The sequence below is a fragment of the Aspergillus sydowii genome (genome assembly GCF_001890705.1).
Source record: "Aspergillus sydowii CBS 593.65 unplaced genomic scaffold ASPSYscaffold_24, whole genome shotgun sequence".
Taxonomy (NCBI): Eukaryota; Fungi; Ascomycota; class Eurotiomycetes; order Eurotiales; family Aspergillaceae; genus Aspergillus; species Aspergillus sydowii.
This window is the reverse complement of record NW_024467882.1, coordinates 112,001-131,758: the sequence shown is the minus strand read 5'-3', so window position 1 is coordinate 131,758 and position 19,758 is coordinate 112,001. Positions and strand designations below refer to the sequence as shown.

Here is a 19,758-nt window from a genome sequence, read left to right as displayed (position 1 = left end):
GCAGAGTTGATAGTAGGGCTCCAGCAGAGTTCCCATAACAACTTATAGATATTAAGCTTTTTAGAATAGAAGACTATTAGAGTCTACTATTTCTTTATCTTTCCCCCAGGTATTTTAACTAGCTTAATCTATACTAAGATACCAGCTATAGTGAACCCTGAGATATTAGCAATTAGTAATATTAGTTTATCTAGATTAAAGTAATATAATATAGATAATTTAATAAAATAAGTCTTTAGTTCCTTAAATATCTCTCTAGCGTTAGCTATTAGGTAGAACAGCTCTAATTTCTTATCTTCCTTTATTGAGGGCATTGATCACACACACACACACACACACACACACACATATCATATATTACTACAACAAATACACATGACATACATAGGAGAGCACAAGTTGTAGATAAGCCATGATCAATGCGATATCCCCGGATCAATACCACCTCATTTAGCAAAGAGAACCAACGACAGCAGCCGCAAGCACACCCATCCCAAGCATCCTCATACCTCGTTCATCAATCTCAATACCCGCAGCTGAACCTGTAAATACCGGAGGCTCAGGAACTGTGGTTTGGGAAGAAGTAGGAAAGGGAACCAGTGTTGAAGTCCAATTACCAGGCGCAGAGGAATTCCCACCTGCGTATGAACGGAGCTCAACGCGTACTGGGGGAAGAGGAGGAGCTGCATCAGGCGAGCAGCTACTCGTGCTATCAACAAACGGATCCAGTGATTCTCGGATTGTGCTGAGGATTGGTTCCGCAAAGTCACTGATGAGCGTCGATTCCGCTTCAGGAGCCTTGGACGAAATCAGAGTGAAGAGTTTGCCCCAGAGGGAGTGCTGGTTGTATAGAGCCTTCCTGATGGAGACACTGTTGCTTTCACAGATAGTAGTCTCTGTACGATCGAAGAGCGGCTTCTTGTCGACCAGATTTGAGATGGTAGTTTTGAGCGAGGCTGTAAGTGCTGCGAACTGTGGGGTGAGAGCTTTCGTCTCGGCTGTTGTGAGGTCGGGCCCTGATGAGATGTCGCGCAGGCCACGATCAATGGTTATGATGAAGCCATTAGATGCGGACTGGATGCATGAGATATCGGCGTCGGCATTGCCGGTGTAGGAGGAGATGGCGGCGTCGAAGTTGGTGACCTTTCTGGCGAGAAGCGTGAGGAGGGATGATGTAGGGTTGTCTGTCACTCCTGCGGCGAGAGTAACCGTGGATAGGGCTGCCAAAAGGACCAGCATAGGCAGTCTGGACACTGTAGAGAACCTCATAATGGCTTGATGCTGCTCTTGCTTGATATGGGGATATAGCGTGCAGATAGACGGTCCCCGGGCAGCATGCACGGCCATGCGTGGAGGAAATATGGGTCTATAAGATTAAACTACGGAGTGCACTCGCACGCATATGTCATGAAACAGCCCCCCTGGTGCGTACCGACGCAATTTTTTCTCTAAAGTTCGAGCGTAGCAGGGGTGGGAGGCAGTGCGGGAGGGGAACCCAAAGTAGATTGTGGTTGCAGGGTATGTGAGCCTGCGGACGCCACCGACTCTGCGAGATAAATTTAACGACAGTTGGAGATAATGTTTCAAGGCCTAAAACCAGTCATTCCCCAGAGAATCGAGTTGTCGAGTCGTTCCCCGGTATTGCATGTGATATTCGGAGAAAAATGCTAATCTGCAGCCCCACGCGTGGCCTCGTGGGGCGAATCAGGGACCACCCTACACAAACAAAGCTTTGGAAATCTTGGCTTCCGATGGCCCCTGTCAGATTATTAGTGCCAGCTTCCAGGGCACTTGCGCCGAGTGAGATTCCTCTAACTTGATATGGTAAGATTGACCCTACCTAGGCTACCCCGGGCCACAGCCAGGCCTGTTTGCCTGAGACAAGACTGCCGAGAAGTATCGTTCCACCGTTCGCCCTCTCCATCACTTTGTCTCCAGAGCTGATCCTAATGAGGAAAAGAAAAAACCGCTTGGCAGGACCCTGAGCAGACCCGACTTAACGTACGTAAGACCGTCAAGGCTTGGTCAAGGGTTGGTCGAAGGCGCCCCGTCAGATAAGACTATTCCAAGACTTCAAAGCTCTTGGATGTTCCACATATGATGTAACTTGGTCCTTCCCCCTCATTAGTTATTTGATTCCGCTCAGCTTACGAAATTCTTATCATCAGCAATCTCCAGGGTGGAGACGTGGTCGACGCCTTTCTGTCATGTGGTAGTTGTTAACTATAGTAGGTGTGTCTAGCACTTGATCCGCTCTCATTGGCTTGTAAATAGTCATCCAACAGTCATGGGAGAAACTATGTAACATGCATCCCAGCCCTCCTGGTTAGATTTGAAAGACCTTGAAATTTAACACCGCTGATCGCACCCCAGTCCACCGTCCATCCCGGATAACCAGTAGTACCGTAAGTAGCAATGCGGCAGACTTAGCGGCTTCTTTCGCAAGCTGGTCCGCGCCGCCGCAGTCAAGTTTACTTCCGATAACAGGTATAGCTACTAGGGTAGGGCGACGTACGGTTAAAATTTACGGCACATGGTCCTCCGAAGGATTCACCCACCAGGACCGGCGTCATGGCAATTAGCTAGACGCTAGACTAGCCTCCCGCCACAGAAAGGCAGCTAGCTGAATACACTATGCCCGAATTACGGGAGGGGAAGTTAGTAGTTGGTATGGGCTTGGCTGAGATTGGGCAGCTCGGTCTGGAGCAGGGTGCTGCTGCGATACGTTGGGACCTAGGTCACGTACGTGGTCCTGTTCGTATTTACTCTGCTGGAGTAGGGCTTTTGGAGCGGACGGTTGGTGATTTGATTTCAAGGAGGCAAAGGTGGTTCCTCAGACCTTGTGTGTGATTCAAATGAACTACTGCGTGATTTTTTGGGCGTGGGGACTAAGAAATCTGGGCTTGTGGAGTTGCGGTTGATGGAGACCCCGCGACCTCAGATCACATGCTGGGGCCGCTTCTCGAGGAGGCATATCTTGAATGGATCTTAGCTCAGTGTGTTCAATTCCGGGTAGTCAGCGGTGGGTGGTGAAGGGTCCCACCGTCCAGTTGCCCTCTCTGTTGTGGCTGCTGAGAAGGGAGCTGTTGACGGGGAAGACTGGACAGCCCCAATGCCCGCATTCTTATTAACAACTCACTGAAGTTACACTTGGAAGTGCGACAGAGATGCTTCTTTCGCGGTGGAGTTCAGGACCTAGGTAGAGGACATATTTGGCTCTCTCATGGGAGACTGTTCTACCGCAGTAGTCCGTATAGGCGCGGGAAAGTCCGCGTATAGAATAGCGAATATCTCTCATGCACATATGTATCCCTAGGTAAACTACAATGAAGATTAGATTACACACAAAGAGCAATCCCATCCACAAGATCCCCCGCAAGAATATCAGTAATCCCCGTCGCCGCATCCTCAATCCCGAACCCAATAAACAGCACATCGTCCAGGAACCCATGGTACCTCTGCGCATGAGCCTTCCAGCTAATAGACGTTACATATATCATCTCGGTCTGTAGTTTCACAGACCTCATCGCGTCGGATTCAGACCCTTCCTCCTGCTGCGATAAAGAATCCAGGGATGGTGAAGCTGTTGAGGGCGGTGCCCTCCGCCCCAAAATCCACAACGGCTTACTCGAAACACCATATACTTCAAACGGCTCAACGGCCCGAAAGAGCACCACATACGGCTCATACGTGCTGTGTAGTCGATAAAAGCTCTTATGCTGGACCACAGTGAGGACAAACGTATTGTCTGGCCCAGGGACACAAGCCGGGTCCGCGCGTGCACAGAGAGTAATACTCAGTGCGTTGGTCGCTTGGTGGATCGACTCCGAGTTCGCTTCTGGTAGTGGTGAATCGGGGGTTGGTGGGAGAGTAGGGAGAAGGCGTCGCAGACAGACATCGTCGCTCTCCGCGACGACGGGAGCAAGATCAGGACCTACAGATCCGTCGGGTTGTAGTTGCGCAAATGAGCGACTCGGCGCAATATCATAATGCACATACGCCTGACCCGCAGCATCCCAAAAGACAAACCAATTCTTCTCAACGGAGCGATACGGCTCCATAAACGGACGTTGCAGCTCCGTCGGCGTGCGTAGAAACCCACCATGGTCATTGATTGTATCAACACCCCAATCGACGAGGAGCCGAAAATCGAGCATCCACTGCCCGAAGCAGGTAAATTGCGATGTGGAGCCGTATATTATATATGGACCCTTCGGGCTTTGCAAAACCCGCGCGTCGTGCGGCCCGATGCTTAATGTGAAGAAGGCCGTGTCCGGCGGGCATTTTGAAGCATCGCTGGGGGTTGCGGCAATGGGGAGAATTAATGGTGCTTCCGTGCACCGGAGGGCTTCCTTGCTGGTGGTGTTGGTATCTCGTGGAGAAGGCGAAAACGCAGCCGTGCATACGAGCTCTGCGAACCATAGACGAGGTCTATCCCCCCCTCGCGGCTCGTGCAGTTGCGCGGTTACAATCCAGGTGGTGTTATCCTCTGGGTGCGGGATAACACTGGGGTTTATGGCGCGACGCGAGCCAAAGTCGATGGGGAAGAACGCGCCGTCTTTCGAAGATACAGAACACAAAATCTGATGGGTGGCAGACATGTCCATCTGCGGTTGTGCTGGGTCTTCATGGCTGTATTCTTGGGGCGTTGCTGCTGTCAATGAAGACCGGTATAATTGATGGGCGAAGAGGAGAAATGTGAGGGTGAAGAAGGCTCCGATTGAGACGAGAAGTCGCAGTGAGGTTTTTGCTAACATGTTCAGTCGTATCTAGGTAGTAGGCGATATGGAGGGACCGTATCTCGCCTCTGCGTTGCCATGCCATCCTTGCTAAGACCAGTCCGACTAGAGCGGATTGCATACGCAAGCCCTGCATTAGCCCTAACCTCCCTGGTCCCTGCTCACTTTCACATGCCCAAAAAAGCGCGGCCTTCGGGAGAGTGGGGCGAAAGACGCCACTGGTCTGCGACGTGGATTTCGTTCCGCCCCGGATACGACGTGACTTTGTTTATCTTTAATCTTTGGGACAAAAGTTTAATTAAATTAGCTCATAGCTCGGCATTTCTCAAGAGACGGTGCAAAAGTTTAAGACATGATTCCTAGTTACAAGCGTTTGGCCCCTCCCCGCATCAAAACTCTACCGCCAGGAATTTCCCGTACAACGCCGCAGCCAATTGGATACTGGGCCCATCCACAACTCTGGTGACCATCTCCGCCAGCCACAGCGTCGCAGGCAAGAGGATGAAATGCGGAGCGAGAAAACTAATCTCCATCCCCAGCGGTCCAACACGGGGCAGTGGCACGCGATCAATCCACCCGGGACACGTCGTCGGATGAGACATGCGACTCAAGCCGACGGCCGCGTAGAGTCGGTCCCCAAGGACCCAGAGGACGGGGCCGTGGACGAGGTAGAATGCAAACGAAACGCGGCCCAGATATTGGTTGAAGCGCCATTCGAAGAAGGAGCGGAGGGGTGCAATCCGCGAGATGGCTGCCACAACCAGCGTCGCGGCCCAGAAGAGGTAGAACCACTTGTAGTCGTAGACGGCTTGCGGTTTTAGTGCTGCGAGGTAGTGCCAGCCTGGTGAGTCGCGGAGGATTTGAAGGTCGGAGTTGTGCGAGGGGACGCCGCCGAGATAGATGCTTATCGCGAACAAGGTGTAGAAGATGGGCTTTTTCCAGGGGCGCAGCTTGGTGAGTATTGCCGGCATCTCGTCAATTTGTGCGGCGAGGTCCAGCTCGCAGAGTAGCATACCCGCCACGAACAGAGCGCAGAACCATCCGTCTGCGATGTAGAGAAAGTAGAAAATCAAGAATAGGTAGCCACACAGGCGTGCGTTTGCACTGAACCGCGAGAATGCGAGTAGGACCGTGTAAACAACGATTGATCCGCGGAACTCGACCGGGATAGACCACGCGTGGAAGTTGTACGTGAACCAGGGGTCGCCGCCGCCGCGAAAGACGAAGCTGAAGTTTTTGAACTCTTTGTACCAATTCGTGACCTCCTCAAAATACGTCGACTTGGTTTCTGGAATGGCGCGGATGCGAAAGAGATGCAAAATTGTCATGTAGGTGAATGTTGTGCAGATGACGGGCAGATGTAGTCGCAGCCATCGTCGAAACAGCGCAGAGGAGAGATTATCGCCCAGTACCTTGAACTCCCCGCGCTGGATGAGGGAGAGCGGTTTCACAGCCAGCACGTAGCCCGAGAGCACGAAGAAGACACTGACCGCGAAATGGCCGCCCGAAAAGAAGGTGCGCACGCCGGGAAGGCACGCAAAGTAGTAATGACCCTTGGATCCGTACGCATTTTCGAAGATTTCCTGTGCTCCGTTGCCTTCGTGAGCCCAGAGCTGGTGATGGCCACAATATACCATCAGCGCAGCGAAACCGCGGACACCATCGAGGTAGGCAGTACGCCGGATCTTGGGCTTTTCAGATGTTGGACTCGATGAAAGCTCAGAGGGCCCCTGGCGCCGCCATGCTGCGAACATTGAGTTCAACTGCATCACGGAAGATAACCAGTTCAACAGGATTATGGCCAAAGTAGAGGACTTGATAGATTGTTGTAAACAGAAGATAAAGGACAACTGCCCAGCAGGATTTGAAGGATCCGAGACAGCCCTGTAGTGGTGAGCAGGCTCGGAGGATCCACACGCACCATCATCTGGGGATGTCGCCCGGGTCTCAGAAGCTACGCGGTTACAACAGTGACCGTGGTCGACTCTGACAGCCTCGGTCCTTTTTCTTGGGTTCTGTTTCCGACGTGTGTGCAGTGGAGATGATGAAACTCAAGGAAGGGGCCCCGATTTCCTTAGAGACCGGGGGGGGCCTAGTGCCGCCGCATGGTCTTCTCCATTTTCTCTCGGCACTTCAGATAAACCCACAAGTCTTTGAAGCCATTGACTTGCAATCAAGCTTATCTGTGCTATGAATTCCCCTTACCAAGCGCCTGACACCATCAAATCAAGTCCGCTCATAATGATCCCCTCAATGGGATCATTTATACTCTCGCGGCGAGCACGCCAGCTGCTAGCCGGATTGTTTACCACACTCGTCCTCCTCTCCGTCTCCTTTATCGACAACCTAAGTGGTTTCCGTCCTGGTTTAATAATAACAGCAGCAACAGCAACAGCCCAGTGCCGGGAAGGCCTCTGCACGGTTTTCCCGCCAAAGATCTGGCAGCTCTGGAAGACGGATCCGTTCTCATTCGAGGAGCGGGAATTGAAAGTGGCGAGAAGCTGGACGGCCAAGAATCCGAGATACCGCTATGAAGTTCTTACCGATAATCACGATCTCGAGTACGTCAACACGCACTTTGGACCAGCCGGGTACAACCGCCCGGATATTGTCGAGGTGTACAACGCACTGCAGGCGAAGATCATCAAGGCGGACCTACTGCGCTATCTTGTCATGTACGTCGAGGGCGGGGTATACGCAGACATCGACGTCGAGGATCTGAGGCCCGTCGACCGGTTCATACCCGACCGCTACAACGAGCACGATGTCGACATGGTCATTGGCGTGGAAATCGACGAGCCAGATTTTCGCGAACATCCTATTCTCGGGCAAAAGTCCATGTCCTTTTGCCAGTGGACTTTCATGTGCAAGCCGCAGCTCCCCGTCATGCTCCGGCTCACCGACAACATTATCACCTGGCTGCACGGTCTATCCAAGAAACAAGGAAAGCCCATCTCAGAGCTGGAAATGGACTTTGACGACGTGATCACCGGGACGGGACCGTCAGCGTTTACGAACGCCGTGCTGGCGGAGATGAGCATCGCTGCTGGCCACCAGATCACCTGGGATACATTCCACGATATAACCGAGTCGAAGCTGGTTGGCGGATTTCTGGTCCTCACTGTCGAGGCCTTTGCAGCCGGACAAGGCCACTCGGACTCTGGGAATCACGACGCTCGCTCGGCGCTGGTCAGGCATCACTATCACGCATCCGGATGGCCAAACAAACACCCGCGATATAAACACCCGATCTATGGCGAGGTCGAGAAGTGCAACTGGAATAAACAATGCGTGCGCGAGTGGGACGAAAACACAGCGACGTTTGCTGCCTTGTCCACGGAAGAACAGGAAAAACAGATTGCGCTGAAGAAGGGTGCCGATGAGGAAGCGGAACGGCAACGACAAGCGGAGGAGGCGAGGGAGAAGGAAGCAAAGGAAAGGGAGACGAAAGAAAAAGAGGCAGCCGAAGCAGCGGCAAATCCCAAAAGGAGAAATCTGCATCCAACATCATTTTAATCTGCGTAGTACCCCCGTTACGAACAACTAGACGACTGACAGAAGAAATATGAAGGCAAGGTGGGATTGAACGTACTCCTTGGCAGCGCAACAGTTGATCATACACTTTTATCCGCCATAAGGCAGAACAATGTGAGTCTCTTCCAACCGCTTCTGGCGATCCCAACAATTCCCGTCAACCAGGGAACAAGGATGGGAGCGAGCCCACTTTATTAGGCCATATATAAAGGACAGTATAGCATGGCAGAGACTCTTATTCAAGATAAATAAGTCGACATGAACAGTGTCAATACACCCTTATAGTCCATTCCAATCATCTATACGTCGAGGCAGCGACTATTGGACTTTCTCGCGCTTCTACTCCAGAGCCGTCAAATTAATCTTAGCTATATAGACGATGCACAGCTCTCTAGCATGCCCTTACCGGCACTTATTATCCATTGATCAGTTTGCTCCTAAGTCACTTGAATTATATACAGAATTGTGTCAATTCCGCCACTGCTAAGATTAAAAGAAACTTATAGATAATAAATATTACTTAATACTACTAGCAAGAATATAAGTTCACCTGGTTTCTGTACATTACTACTTAAAATAATGGTAAATATAAAAAAAAAATTGATAATAGAGTAACTAATATTAGAAAAAAAAGAAAAAAGAGTAAAAAGCTAAAAGAATCTTAGAATGGAGGTTAGAATAAGAATAGCTTTATTATTTTATTAAGTAGATTAGATACTTATATAAAAATAATATATAAAAGCTTACTAGATAACTATTCTAAGAAGATTTATAAATACTAGTAAGAAATTAATTAAAAGCTACCTGGTTAAAACAAGAAATACCAAGTATGGAAAATAAAACGATTATTGTAATATAGTAGAAGATTCCTGGTGGCCAGAGATGTAACATACAAGATCGATTCTATTCCCAACCCTGGTGTTGGCTATCATTTGGCCACGACATGAGCTGTCCTGTTAACGGCGAAACCGGTACATTGTCAGAGTGTCGCGCCAGTATCCGCCACTCGCCAATATTTGAATCGGAAGGCCTTGAGGCGCCAGACTCGCCGAGCGTCTCTACTTCTCTCAAGGTCATCAGGTGTGAATCGACCTCTGGAAAGGGCATTTCCATACCTGGGTAATATAATTCCGGAAAGGCCGCATCCAGAGGAGGAAACATATCCCCGACAAGAAAATCACAGGAGTGTGTATTGTGCAATTGGGAATCAGCTTGACCCGAAATTCTGGGAGTCAAACCACTCTCGCCTTCTAGTTTACTCCGGCAGTATGTTGCGCGCACCATGAGTTTTGATAAAGGTCGCCAGATTGTTCTGCTCTGGCTAACCGCGTGCCTTTGCCACTCCTTGAAGATCATTCTTATGGAAGGCCATGCACGCTCTATTTTTGAGTTTTTCCTTCCGCTGTAGCACACCTCAGACAAGATTAAGGCGAATGCGTGCCAAGGTGTATAGGTTTGGAATTCCCATCTCCACCCTGAGAGCCTGGTATCCGTCTGGAGAACATGGCTAAGCTCAACCATTTCGATGGCATGGCAAATGATGCTATCGTGTACATCATGCGGCAGTGAGGCGATTTTCTGTCCTTTGTCCAGCGGCTGGTGTATAACCAGTGACAGCTTAGCAATGGAAGAGCGGACAAGCTTGATACAGGCCCACTGGAGAGCTGAATCGGCATCAAGATGACGGACGTATCGCTCATTTAGACGTCTATCCAACTTTCGGACCAAGGATTCACGCTCTTCGGTTGCTTGTAGTGCAGGGCACGGACTACCGGGAAGATGGTAGGTCAGTCGGCGTGTAGCCAACGCAATCTCGCATTGCAAAAGGAAGTAAGTTAACTCGGTGCAGCCAGATCGCTCTTGCGGTGAGCCCCTCCGGAAGGGGCTGATATCTTCGTCGTTGATATTCAACGGCAGCCGAGTGTCATAAAAGACATCATGCAGCATCGGATCCGTGCCCTGATCTTCTGCTGTTTGAACATCAAGGATACAAATACACCACCATAGACGACGGCGCATTTCCACCTCGAACGGTTCAAGCCCGAAAGTGGCACCGTCGCGATGCAAACCCATGCCCGTGGCGAGACGGATAACAACAGAGGTCATGGTCCAGGCAAATCTTGTCTCTCCTAATCCACGGAGGCTCTTGAGGTAGAGAACAGCAGCCTGAAGTAAATTCAGGTTTTTCGAAGCAGTCAACCCTGCCTTGGCAAATCCCTGTTCTGCGGCAAATCTGAAGTGACCGGTTACTGCTTCCTTGGTGTCCTCGAACTCCACGAGACATTCCTCTGCACTCATGCTGACGGCTGCTGAAAAGTACACGGCAAATAGAAGACACTCAGAAACTTGATCCAAGACTTCCGGACAAACTTGATGGCTTTGAAAAGCCAACTTGACTGTCTCCAAGTGTATAACCATCACTAGTGGTGCGACATTCTGCACATATTTCTCCCACAGGACCGAAAGCTGTCTCGCTGACGGATAATAATTTGCGAGCGTGTGTGCAACGGAGTTAAACCCGAAGAGGAGGCAGTCGTTGTGGTAATCATTACTTTGTTGGTTACTGCCCGGAGATAGATATTCACCAGTACTATGATACGACGGCTCCAGTATCTCACGCAGCTCGTCAATCTGGAGCTGTTAACAACAATTAGGAAAAGAGGGAACATGGAGAGTATACCTACCTGATCACAGACACTCGCCCATAGGCGATTACTTATATAGCGACCGCATCCATGGTCAACCGCCAGCCGCCCAAACTCCTCTGGAGAGCCCTGTTTCTGCGGGGCTTCTCGTGGATCTGTATCAAGGTACGGACATTCTTGAAACGATGTCGTAATAGATCGTACAGTGCCCGAGTCCGAGTAGGTCGGATTCTGAAGGCCTTGAACTAGATCTTCTAGTCGGTTTAGTCGGTGCCCAAGATCCGTTCTCGATGACTCGCGGATCTTGCGAGAATTTCTGACCGGTTCCGGGAAGACGCACGCTATCCCTGCTTTGACGCAGTTGAAACATGGATCTCTCCTGTTGCACTTCACCTTCCTACGGCGACAAGTAATACAGCTCAGTTGTTGCAGCTTGGGGCATCGAGCCGATGGTGTTGTGTGAATGTTCTGCATGACAGAGGTCCCTGTTCGGTAACCAGGTGCGAGAGGATAAACTGCTTGGACGACTTCCAGTTTCCGAAGGGGTCACTTAATTGTGCCTTTTTTTTTTCTTTTTTTCTGCTTTTTTATTATTGTTATAATTATTGTTATTTTTGTTTTGTGAATTGACGTAGTTTTTTGTTGCGGCTTTGCATGGCTGGGATTATTCGAAAACTCGTAAAGAGTGTTTTCCCCATGCGATGAATCTCAGCACAACCGACGGAGTTGCACTCGGATATACGGATATTTTGATGGAAGACAATTGGACGAGCGTTCTCCAGTGGCTTTGGGTAACCAACCAGAAGAGAACAGGTTTCGACCATATCAGCACCAACCCCTAGACTTTAACCACCAACCCCCGACCAAGTTCTATGTTTTTGACACTGCCGAATTGCGTGTATCTTGTGATATAGTACGGAAGTAGACATTTCAGTTGCTTTGGTATTTCGGTAGGAATCACATCGTCTACTCGGTTAAGCAATCTCGGCCGTCCGAGACTCTGGGTCTTGCTCGGCCTTCGGACTCGGGGTTTACTCTTCATAGCCCCTTCTATCCGTTCTCCGTTCTCTTCTATACTCTTTTGGGAATCGGCATCAAAAGTCCTGTGCTTATTCCGACTTGGGCAACCTTGAAGACTTCAGGTAGATAGACTAGTCTTCCAAAAAGTTGTTACCGTGCATCGTATCGATGGAAGTGTCTGGCAAGGGATTATCGAGTAATATATACTGACCTCTTTGTTTTTTTCCTATCCTGGTCTCCCCCCCCCCCCNTTGTGTTACCTGATCCCACTGGAAGCGACAACAGCTACATCGACCGAGCCAAAGCGAGATCCAGGAGGAGTATCCCGTTAGTGCCTCCAGGCTGCATTTCCACACTCCATTGTAGGCCATAACACTAGCTGGTTCGGTGTGCATTCGGACGACAAGTCTCGGACTCAGGAATGGGAGTCCGACAGCGAATATCGGCGGTGGAGGGGAGCTTTGTCTCCCTTCACTCCGTAGGCTTTGATATTGTGTGCTGGATAATACCCCTATAAAGTCGGCCGGGAAGACGAATTTGAGAACTTATTCCAATCACCTTGACACCAAGCCAATTGAACCAATTATTCTTCATCAACTTCTAAATACCATGGGAACCAGCCTAGAGCAACAGCTGGACGTGCTTATCGTCGGCGCCGGCTTCAGTGGTATCTGCCAGGCATACGGCCTGCGTGACCGTGGCCTGTCCATCAGGGTCATTGACTCCCTTCCGGATATTGGGGGTACCTGGCTCACAAACATCTATCCCGGAGCCTTGAGCGATACGGAAAGTTTTGTCTATCGTTTCTTTTGGGATCGGGAAGATCAGGAAGCTCATCCGTGGAATCGCCGATATCTTCGACAGTCCGAGATTCTGGCATATCTCAGACGTCTCGTCGCAAAGCATGACCTACGCAAATACATGCAATTCAATACGGAAATGCTGTCGGCGACGTGGGATCAGGGCACAGGCACATGGGCCATCATGGTCAACACGGGAGAAACCTTCCGGGCCCGCTATTTCATCCCTGCGTTGGGTGTCTTGTCCAAAGTGTACCTTCCTGACATCCCTGGTATCTCATCCTTCAAGGGGTGTCTTACGCACTCATCAAACTGGCCGAAGGATCTGGAAGTGAAGAACAAGCATATTGGAGTCATAGGCTGCGGGGCGAGTGGCGTCCAGATCATCACCAACACGGCTCCTGTTGTCAAATCGTTGACAGCATTTATTCGTCACCCGCAGTTCACCGTGCCGAACAATGACAGACGGCTGTCACCAGCCCATTTAAGCTGGCTCGACGAGAACTATGACCAGATATGGGATCAAGTTCGAAACTCCTTTTCTGGATTTGGTTTTGTCGAGTCCAATCGTCCTTTCTTTTCCGTCCCTCCCGAGCGGCGTGAAGAATTACTGGAGGATCAATGGAACAATGGTAACGGGATGCATTTCCTATTGGAGAGCTTTAACGACATCGTCACGAACCAAAAGGTAAACGAGGAGGTGTGCGACTTCCTTCGCAATAAGATCCGTCACATTGTCAAAGATCCCGAAAAGGCGCAGAAGCTCATCCCAGATGAGCTCTTTGCACGCCGTCCCGTGTCAAATGACGGATACTATGAGACATTCAATCGCGAGAACGTGTCGATTGTGGACCTGAAAGCGCATCCCATTAAAGAGATCACTCCTGACGGTATCCGGACCGGAGATGGCACTATTCACGAACTCGACGTCATAATCTTCGCTACTGGGTTCGATGCCATTGAAGGCAACCTCATGCGCGTCAATATCACCGGCCACGATGGCACGGCTCTCAAAGATGCATGGGCGAATGGGCCAAAGACTTATCTCGGCAATTTTGTATCTGGATTCCCGAACATGCTTCTTGTCAATGGGCCCCAATCGCCATTTGGAAATGTCCCGCAAGCTATTCAAGCAAGCGTCGATCTCAACACCTGTGTTATTCAGCGAGCAGAAGCTGCCAGGCGCGATTTTGGCTCTCGAGGTATCGTCGATGCCACTCGTGCGTCACAGGACGGTTGGGACCGCCTTTGCAGGGAACTAGCTGAAGGCAGCATTTTCAGCAAAGCGGAGTACTCCTGGCTCAATGGAGGTAATATCCCTGGCAAACAAAACAGTGTCAGGGCTTTTCTGGGAGGGCTCGGGAGTTATAGAGCCGTGTGGAATAAAGCTGTGAATGAAACTTGGGAAGGCTTCAAGCCACTTTCCTGAATGGACATGAAGACTTGTTTGTATAAACCAATAGAATTCATTTTAGACCAATCTTAAATGGACCAGGAGACTTTCAATTACGCGCGTGTCACTAGTGTACGTGATTTCCTTTGACCTTGCAGGTGCCTTCTTTGTCTCCTAAGAGTATGGCGGGAGAATTATATATGCTGGTGTTTATATTTCTACCGGGCCAGCCAATCGGATTATATACTCGGGGGTTTCTGATGCTACTGGAAGTTGATACTCCGTCTCTTCTCGCTTGAGGTGAGCATAGAAACGGAAGTCAACTGTATTGGAGACCTGATAAAACCTAGTATTGCTAAGTCCTGTGCCGGGGCATGTCTAGGAAGTATAACGTAGGATTACTATACTAATACCAGTATTATTCTTTTAAGTTAGTTTACAGGCTTTAGGGTCTGTAAAACATAGTTTATTTTAGTCATTACTAGCTAGAACATAATTTCATTAGGGTAAATTCAATAGTTTATAGATAGAGTTAAGGCCAGGTTGACTTCCTGAGGGAAAGTAAAAGCTAATACGATAGATCGGCTTTCTTTAACTAGATTATTTACTAGTTATCGGAAAGGCTAGTAGTTCTAACTTATAATTTATATTCAGGGGACATCGAGGATACATATCAGGGGAAGAGATTGAAAACCTGGTTGAGGGAACTCCTCTGACCCCAGATCCAGAGTACCGGTAACTTGCCTCAGATTAGATAAACCGTTTCTCGCATGCAAAGATAAGGTTGGTTTACTTACTACTTCCATTTCCTTATAATCCATTACTTCGAGCACCATATAGCTATAGTTTTGATAATTCTAGTGCCCTCATCTTCGCATTGTAGTTCTTCAGCAGTTGCCGCACCGAGAGGTCCAACAGAACGTCCTCGCTGCCACCTGGAATTCTAGCCCCGGGGACTTCGCGCGAGAGCTTCTCGACCAGCTCGCCTTGGCCAGTGCGTGTGAACCCGTTCCCTCCAAATAGTAGGACTGCACACCGGGCACATTTGTCGAAGACCATGCCAGCACGGGCTTTAGCCAGGGCAGTCAGACCTCCCAACTCGACGTCACTGATCTTCTTCTCCAGATGACCCATTTGATATACTAACTGGTCAACCCAGGCAGCCAGGGACTCTAGCTCTCCACCACACTTAGCCAGGCGATGTCGGACCACCGGTTGATCCATTAACGGCTTTTCAAATGCCTCTCGCTTCATCACATACGCAAATGCGGACGACAGGGCCACTCGAGCGGAGCGAGTCACGCCGATGGCTATGAGAAGTCGCTCGTGATTGAAGTTGGTCATGACCATCTTCATGCCTTTGCCTTCCTATTATCTGATGAGGAATGATATGGAAGACGACGGCCCATTGGACTTACCTGTCCGATGAGGTTTCCCACCGGGACCTTTACATCGTCTAGATCGATATACGAGGTGCCTCCGGTGGTCCCTCCGCCGACTTTGATCCGGCGAACGGTCACCCCCGGATGGTTCTTCAGCGGCACGAGGAGGAGCGAGAGGCCGCCTCCACCAGGGCCCCCCGTGCGCACGGCCATGGTGCAGTAGTCGGCCCAGATGCCGTTAGTGATCCTTCACACGGTTAGAAAATGCCAAAATCCTCCTCTCCTCTGGACAGTCCAGGGCGTACCATTTCTTTGCGCCATTCACAATGTAATGCTTGCCGTCGGCACTTTTCACAGCGGTCGTCGCGATGTTTGCGACGTCGCTGCCGGCGCCCGGCTCAGTAATGCCGATACAGGCGCGGATATCGCCCTTCAGGAACCGCGACACAAATCGGTCTTGCAGCTGAGGGCTTCCATACTTAATCAGCGGCGGCACCGCATACGCGACGCCTGACATCAGGGCGGAACTAGGACCCGGCAGGCCTGAGGCTCTCATCTCGCTGATGTAGATTGCAAAATGCATATAGTCAAATTCCTCCACTTTGACGACGCCCAAAAAGTTGTCGATGCCGTGAAGCTTGAGCAGATCGACCGGTAGCGGTGCCGGCAGCGCGGGGATGAGCATATTGTGCTCCGAGAAGGTCTTGAAGACGTTTGGAGGGACGTCCCCAGCGTTTTCCCATTCCATCGCGTGTGCATGGAGATGCTTCTGCATGAAATCATGGCAGGCCTTCTGCCATTTCCGATGCGATTCGGTGTGGTAGGGGGAGGGCAGGCCTTGAAGCCAGGATGGAGTGGAGAATGGGACGGCTGCCATGTTGTAATCTTGTCCTGCTGTTGGGAAGAACGATAGGAATAATCCAATGATCTCCTCTATCTAGTTTAGTGATATTCCTGGGATAAATACGCGTACCCATGGGGTGAACAATGGGTGAGCGGGGGAGAGCTACATGGACCGAATTCCCGAGATAGGCGTTTATCCTCGGCCTGGCGCCACATCGGCTGGGTGCTGCGCGCCTCCTTTCTCCAAGCGAGGCGATTTGCGTATGGAGTAATTGAATTACTTGGGGCATCTTACGGGCGGTGATAGCATGGCACAGTTTCTCTCGCTTTATGGCGCTCTTACACGACGACCAGTGGTGTATGTGAAATCAACCACTAGGGGATTTATATATAGCCGGCATGCAGCATTACTATGTGCCTCCACAGCATCCTCACAGCGAAGGATTACCACTCCTGGGCAGTAAATCTATAGCAGCGTTGGAAATCGCCAGCTTGCCAGTCTCCTTCACGCGGACCTGGAAGACGACCTTATTGTTCCAGTGTTCCACATCTCCGTGATCAGAGGCTCGCCCGGAATCACCGTCCCTGCAAACCGAACTTTTGATATTCTTAAAGGGTCGAACTGCTGTACCAGATGCTTTTCGCTGATTCCGAACGTGGCTAGTCCATGTAGGATCTGTCATCGTGTTGCCTCGGCGCACCAGGGCTGCTTTCACCATGTCGATGACTTCCAGCAGACGCGGGGTGCTGGTGGACATCTAGGAATTGCTCCCCATGTAGCAGCCTCCGCAGCAGCATCGGCTGGTCAAAATTAGGCAGAACATGCTTCATATCGAATAAAGCAGTCGTGGAGTAGGTTGGAACCACGCCGAATGTTGGCAGAACGTGGGAATTCGGATCCTGCTCGAACACAAGAGGGAGATCCGTTCGTTTGGCGCCAATGCCGGGTTGATAGAGGATCACATCCTCGCCGCTATACTTAAACTCGACATCACCCCCCTGCGATTGGAACTCCGAGCACTGGTTTGGCGACAAAGATTCCAGGACGTACGATGTTCATCCAGACGCTGCAATGCCAACGATGCTATCCACCCATTGCCCCGCTGGTTGGAGGGTGGGGATTACGTGGTTGAGTGGAACTCATCCTATAGAACAAACCGAACTGGACACTCCTGTGGTTTGATATGGTATCTGCTTAGATAGAACAAACGTGGTTGAGGCGGTTGTCAATGCCTTGCTTGGGGTGGGAAGGAGGAGTGGAGTTCTGACAGACGCAAGGAGTCTATCCAGGTAAATGTTATGTGATATTTATATACCCATTAACCTCAAAGCCGGATCAGTCTCCAAAATAGCATCTACAGCCGTGAGTTCGTAGGGGGTTCCAATGACAACAGTCGACTAGTGATGGATAGATATATATTTATATAGGAAATAAGTTCAAGGAACTGACTATCCTACTAGATTACCTTTTATCGTCCCAGCAATAAAGACTCGATATCTTTACTATGTACCTACAGGCATAGTTACTCCACGCGTAGCTATTCTGTTTACTTTACCTAGTCTAAGAGAAACAGGTACTCGTTTATAGTATTTACTAACACGGACTCTTTATAGAGTGTACTTAGTCTCGTATCTACTCCCTTGAAGAAGTGTGAAGACCACAATCGCTCGGTATATCCTCTAGAACTGGTGGCGTCTGGACTTCCTAATAGCCGCCTTTGCATTCTGCCAAGTAAAATAGAGCATCATGTCAGCTGAAATGCGGTTGGCAGTACCTCTTCCATGCCTTTTCGGCTATCTAGCGTTCGACATGTCGGAGGCGCCACGGCTCCCACGTCCACGCTGGTCGTATTCGAGGCTTTGAACACTGTCTACTGCGCTTTCATCTTCCTCTCACGCAGGGGCCTGCGTGGCATACGCGTTATTACGCGATTCTCATCGAGTCAAAACCAGAAGAACAACCATTGTTCCATTCTAAGCAACATCGGTTAAGGTCACTTTTAATGTACACAAGCATGTTGAATGCTTCCACGGTAGCAAATCAGCCCGTAGCTCACATATCATCCAGCTCACACTGTCCAGTCAAAAGAAAAATAAGTCAAGGATTTAAGAGACAGTGAAAGAAGCCGAGCCACTCGACTGATATCCCTCAGTAGCAAGAATCATGTAGTTATGGGTGCCAAGTTCCAAGCCACTCTGAGCCCAAGCATCAAAATGGTTCTGCACGGTAACTGTGCCGCTGGTGCGGTGGTCGGCGCGAACAGACCAGAACTGCGTGAAAGTAGCAGTACCCTCGATACTGGGCGCATTGGTCCTAGTAGTCTTGAAGATGGTATAAGTGCTGCCATCACTCTCAATCGAGCCCAGCTCCTCCGCCTCGCTGGAGGGGTCGTAGGTGCTGAATGCCTCGACGATATAATACTCAATCAGAGGCGAGGTGGTCCAGCCATACACGGAAACATAGCTGTTACCGCTGGGCTCCCAGGTGCCGTCGTATGTCACGCTCCTTTACGCAAGTAGATTAGCTATTGCAATATATTGAATGGAAATGGGGTGTCACAAGAGGACTTACTGGCCCTCTCCCGGGTTCCAGCCCTTGCCACAGACAAAGTTACCGCTGTCCTGCCAAGTGACACTGTAGCTTCCCGCGTCACCGTTGGTGTAGCTCACAGAGCCGCCACCATCAGTCCAGAAGGAATAGTAATAGCCGTTGTTGGTGCCAGTCTCGGAGTTGGAGATTTGGCGCTTGTAAAGGTTGAGCATGGCATCGCTACTGACGCCAGGCAGAGCCAATACGGGCGCGACAGCTGCGGCCCCAATGGCGAGAATGCGCGAAAAGATCATTTTGTTGGGTTGTTGGGTTGTTGCTGTTCGATTATCAGATTCGTTGTTTGAGAGGGCGATGTTGGGCGACATAAAGCCGTTATTTATATCGTGCTTTGCCAGCTCTATTTAGCCAGAAGTGTACAGAATCCAGTAATTACGGATGTTTGAGCATTCGGCAGAAGCACTCCAACTCAGGCCTCATTTCAATACCTCAGACGACGCCAAGCTGGAAGGTCTTTGGATCGGCGTTTCGGATGGGTGATCTCTACTCTGTTCGGACGCGGCCAGTAGCCCGAGAAGGACTGGGCAGCCCCTACTATGGTGTCCGAATGCGAGGCAGAATGTGGGTAAGTCTGAGGTTGAGTTTCATCTCAGAACCCAGAGTCCAGAACCACCAACAAGTGCCGGCTAAATGACGCCACAGATGGTGATGGGGTGAGTACATTCAGCCTTATTAGGAGGATGGACCTTCCTCCTTACATCATCTATATCATCAAGAGAATCTATTGCCTCGTGGTGTTGGAGGGAGGTGGGACATTACCCATGGGGATAATTTGCCCTTCGACGCCCGTCCCT

General features: G+C 50.2%; 9 protein-coding genes across 9 annotated transcripts; 2 read left to right on the top strand and 7 right to left on the bottom strand.

The window, feature by feature from the left end:
• Positions 1 to 259: 259 nt before the first annotated feature.
• ASPSYDRAFT_52516 (cell wall mannoprotein 1 family protein) lies at positions 260 to 1,586 on the bottom strand. The gene has a single exon (XM_040848501.1). It carries the CDS (start codon positions 1,267 to 1,269, stop codon positions 451 to 453), a length of 819 nt encoding a protein of 272 aa, XP_040695921.1. The 5' UTR covers positions 1,270 to 1,586; the 3' UTR covers positions 260 to 450.
• A 1,707-nt stretch (positions 1,587 to 3,293) lies between these two features.
• On the bottom strand, positions 3,294 to 4,607 carry ASPSYDRAFT_214822 (uncharacterized protein; the record flags this gene model as incomplete). The annotated part of the gene is made up of 1 exon (XM_040844101.1): positions 3,294 to 4,607. One exon carries the CDS (start codon positions 4,605 to 4,607, stop codon positions 3,339 to 3,341), a length of 1,269 nt encoding a protein of 422 aa, XP_040695920.1. The 3' UTR covers positions 3,294 to 3,338.
• A 521-nt stretch (positions 4,608 to 5,128) lies between these two features.
• On the bottom strand, positions 5,129 to 6,493 carry ASPSYDRAFT_165232 (acyltransferase family protein; the record flags this gene model as incomplete). Its single annotated transcript, XM_040843335.1, has 1 exon — positions 5,129 to 6,493. One exon carries the CDS (start codon positions 6,491 to 6,493, stop codon positions 5,129 to 5,131), a length of 1,365 nt encoding a protein of 454 aa, XP_040695919.1.
• Positions 6,494 to 6,992: 499 nt separating this feature from the next.
• On the top strand, positions 6,993 to 8,255 carry ASPSYDRAFT_165224 (glycosyltransferase family 32 protein; the record flags this gene model as incomplete). The annotated part of the gene is made up of 1 exon (XM_040843333.1): positions 6,993 to 8,255. The coding sequence occupies one exon, from the start codon at positions 6,993 to 6,995 to the stop codon at positions 8,253 to 8,255; it is 1,263 nt and encodes a 420-aa protein (XP_040695918.1).
• An 895-nt stretch (positions 8,256 to 9,150) lies between these two features.
• On the bottom strand, positions 9,151 to 11,557 carry ASPSYDRAFT_190075 (uncharacterized protein). The gene is made up of 2 exons (XM_040843631.1): positions 10,958 to 11,557; positions 9,151 to 10,904 (listed from the first exon to the last, which is right to left on the bottom strand). Exons 1-2 carry the CDS (start codon positions 11,390 to 11,392, stop codon positions 9,177 to 9,179), a joined length of 2,163 nt encoding a protein of 720 aa, XP_040695917.1. The 5' UTR covers positions 11,393 to 11,557; the 3' UTR covers positions 9,151 to 9,176.
• A 990-nt stretch (positions 11,558 to 12,547) lies between these two features.
• ASPSYDRAFT_95945 (flavin-containing monooxygenase) lies at positions 12,548 to 14,167 on the top strand (the record flags this gene model as incomplete). The annotated part of the gene is made up of 1 exon (XM_040853194.1): positions 12,548 to 14,167. The coding sequence occupies one exon, from the start codon at positions 12,548 to 12,550 to the stop codon at positions 14,165 to 14,167; it is 1,620 nt and encodes a 539-aa protein (XP_040695916.1).
• Positions 14,168 to 14,971: 804 nt separating this feature from the next.
• ASPSYDRAFT_165191 (acyl-CoA dehydrogenase family protein) lies at positions 14,972 to 16,390 on the bottom strand (the record flags this gene model as incomplete). Its single annotated transcript, XM_040843331.1, has 3 exons — positions 14,972 to 15,499; positions 15,550 to 15,760; positions 15,819 to 16,390. The coding sequence occupies 3 exons, from the start codon at positions 16,388 to 16,390 to the stop codon at positions 14,972 to 14,974; spliced, it is 1,311 nt and encodes a 436-aa protein (XP_040695915.1).
• Positions 16,391 to 16,787: 397 nt separating this feature from the next.
• ASPSYDRAFT_37625 (uncharacterized protein) lies at positions 16,788 to 17,114 on the bottom strand (the record flags this gene model as incomplete). The annotated part of the gene is made up of 1 exon (XM_040845554.1): positions 16,788 to 17,114. One exon carries the CDS (start codon positions 17,112 to 17,114, stop codon positions 16,788 to 16,790), a length of 327 nt encoding a protein of 108 aa, XP_040695914.1.
• A 1,348-nt stretch (positions 17,115 to 18,462) lies between these two features.
• ASPSYDRAFT_63026 (glycoside hydrolase family 11 protein) lies at positions 18,463 to 19,119 on the bottom strand (the record flags this gene model as incomplete). The annotated part of the gene is made up of 2 exons (XM_040850206.1): positions 18,463 to 18,862; positions 18,929 to 19,119. 2 exons carry the CDS (start codon positions 19,117 to 19,119, stop codon positions 18,463 to 18,465), a joined length of 591 nt encoding a protein of 196 aa, XP_040695913.1.
• Positions 19,120 to 19,758: the final 639 nt, after the last annotated feature.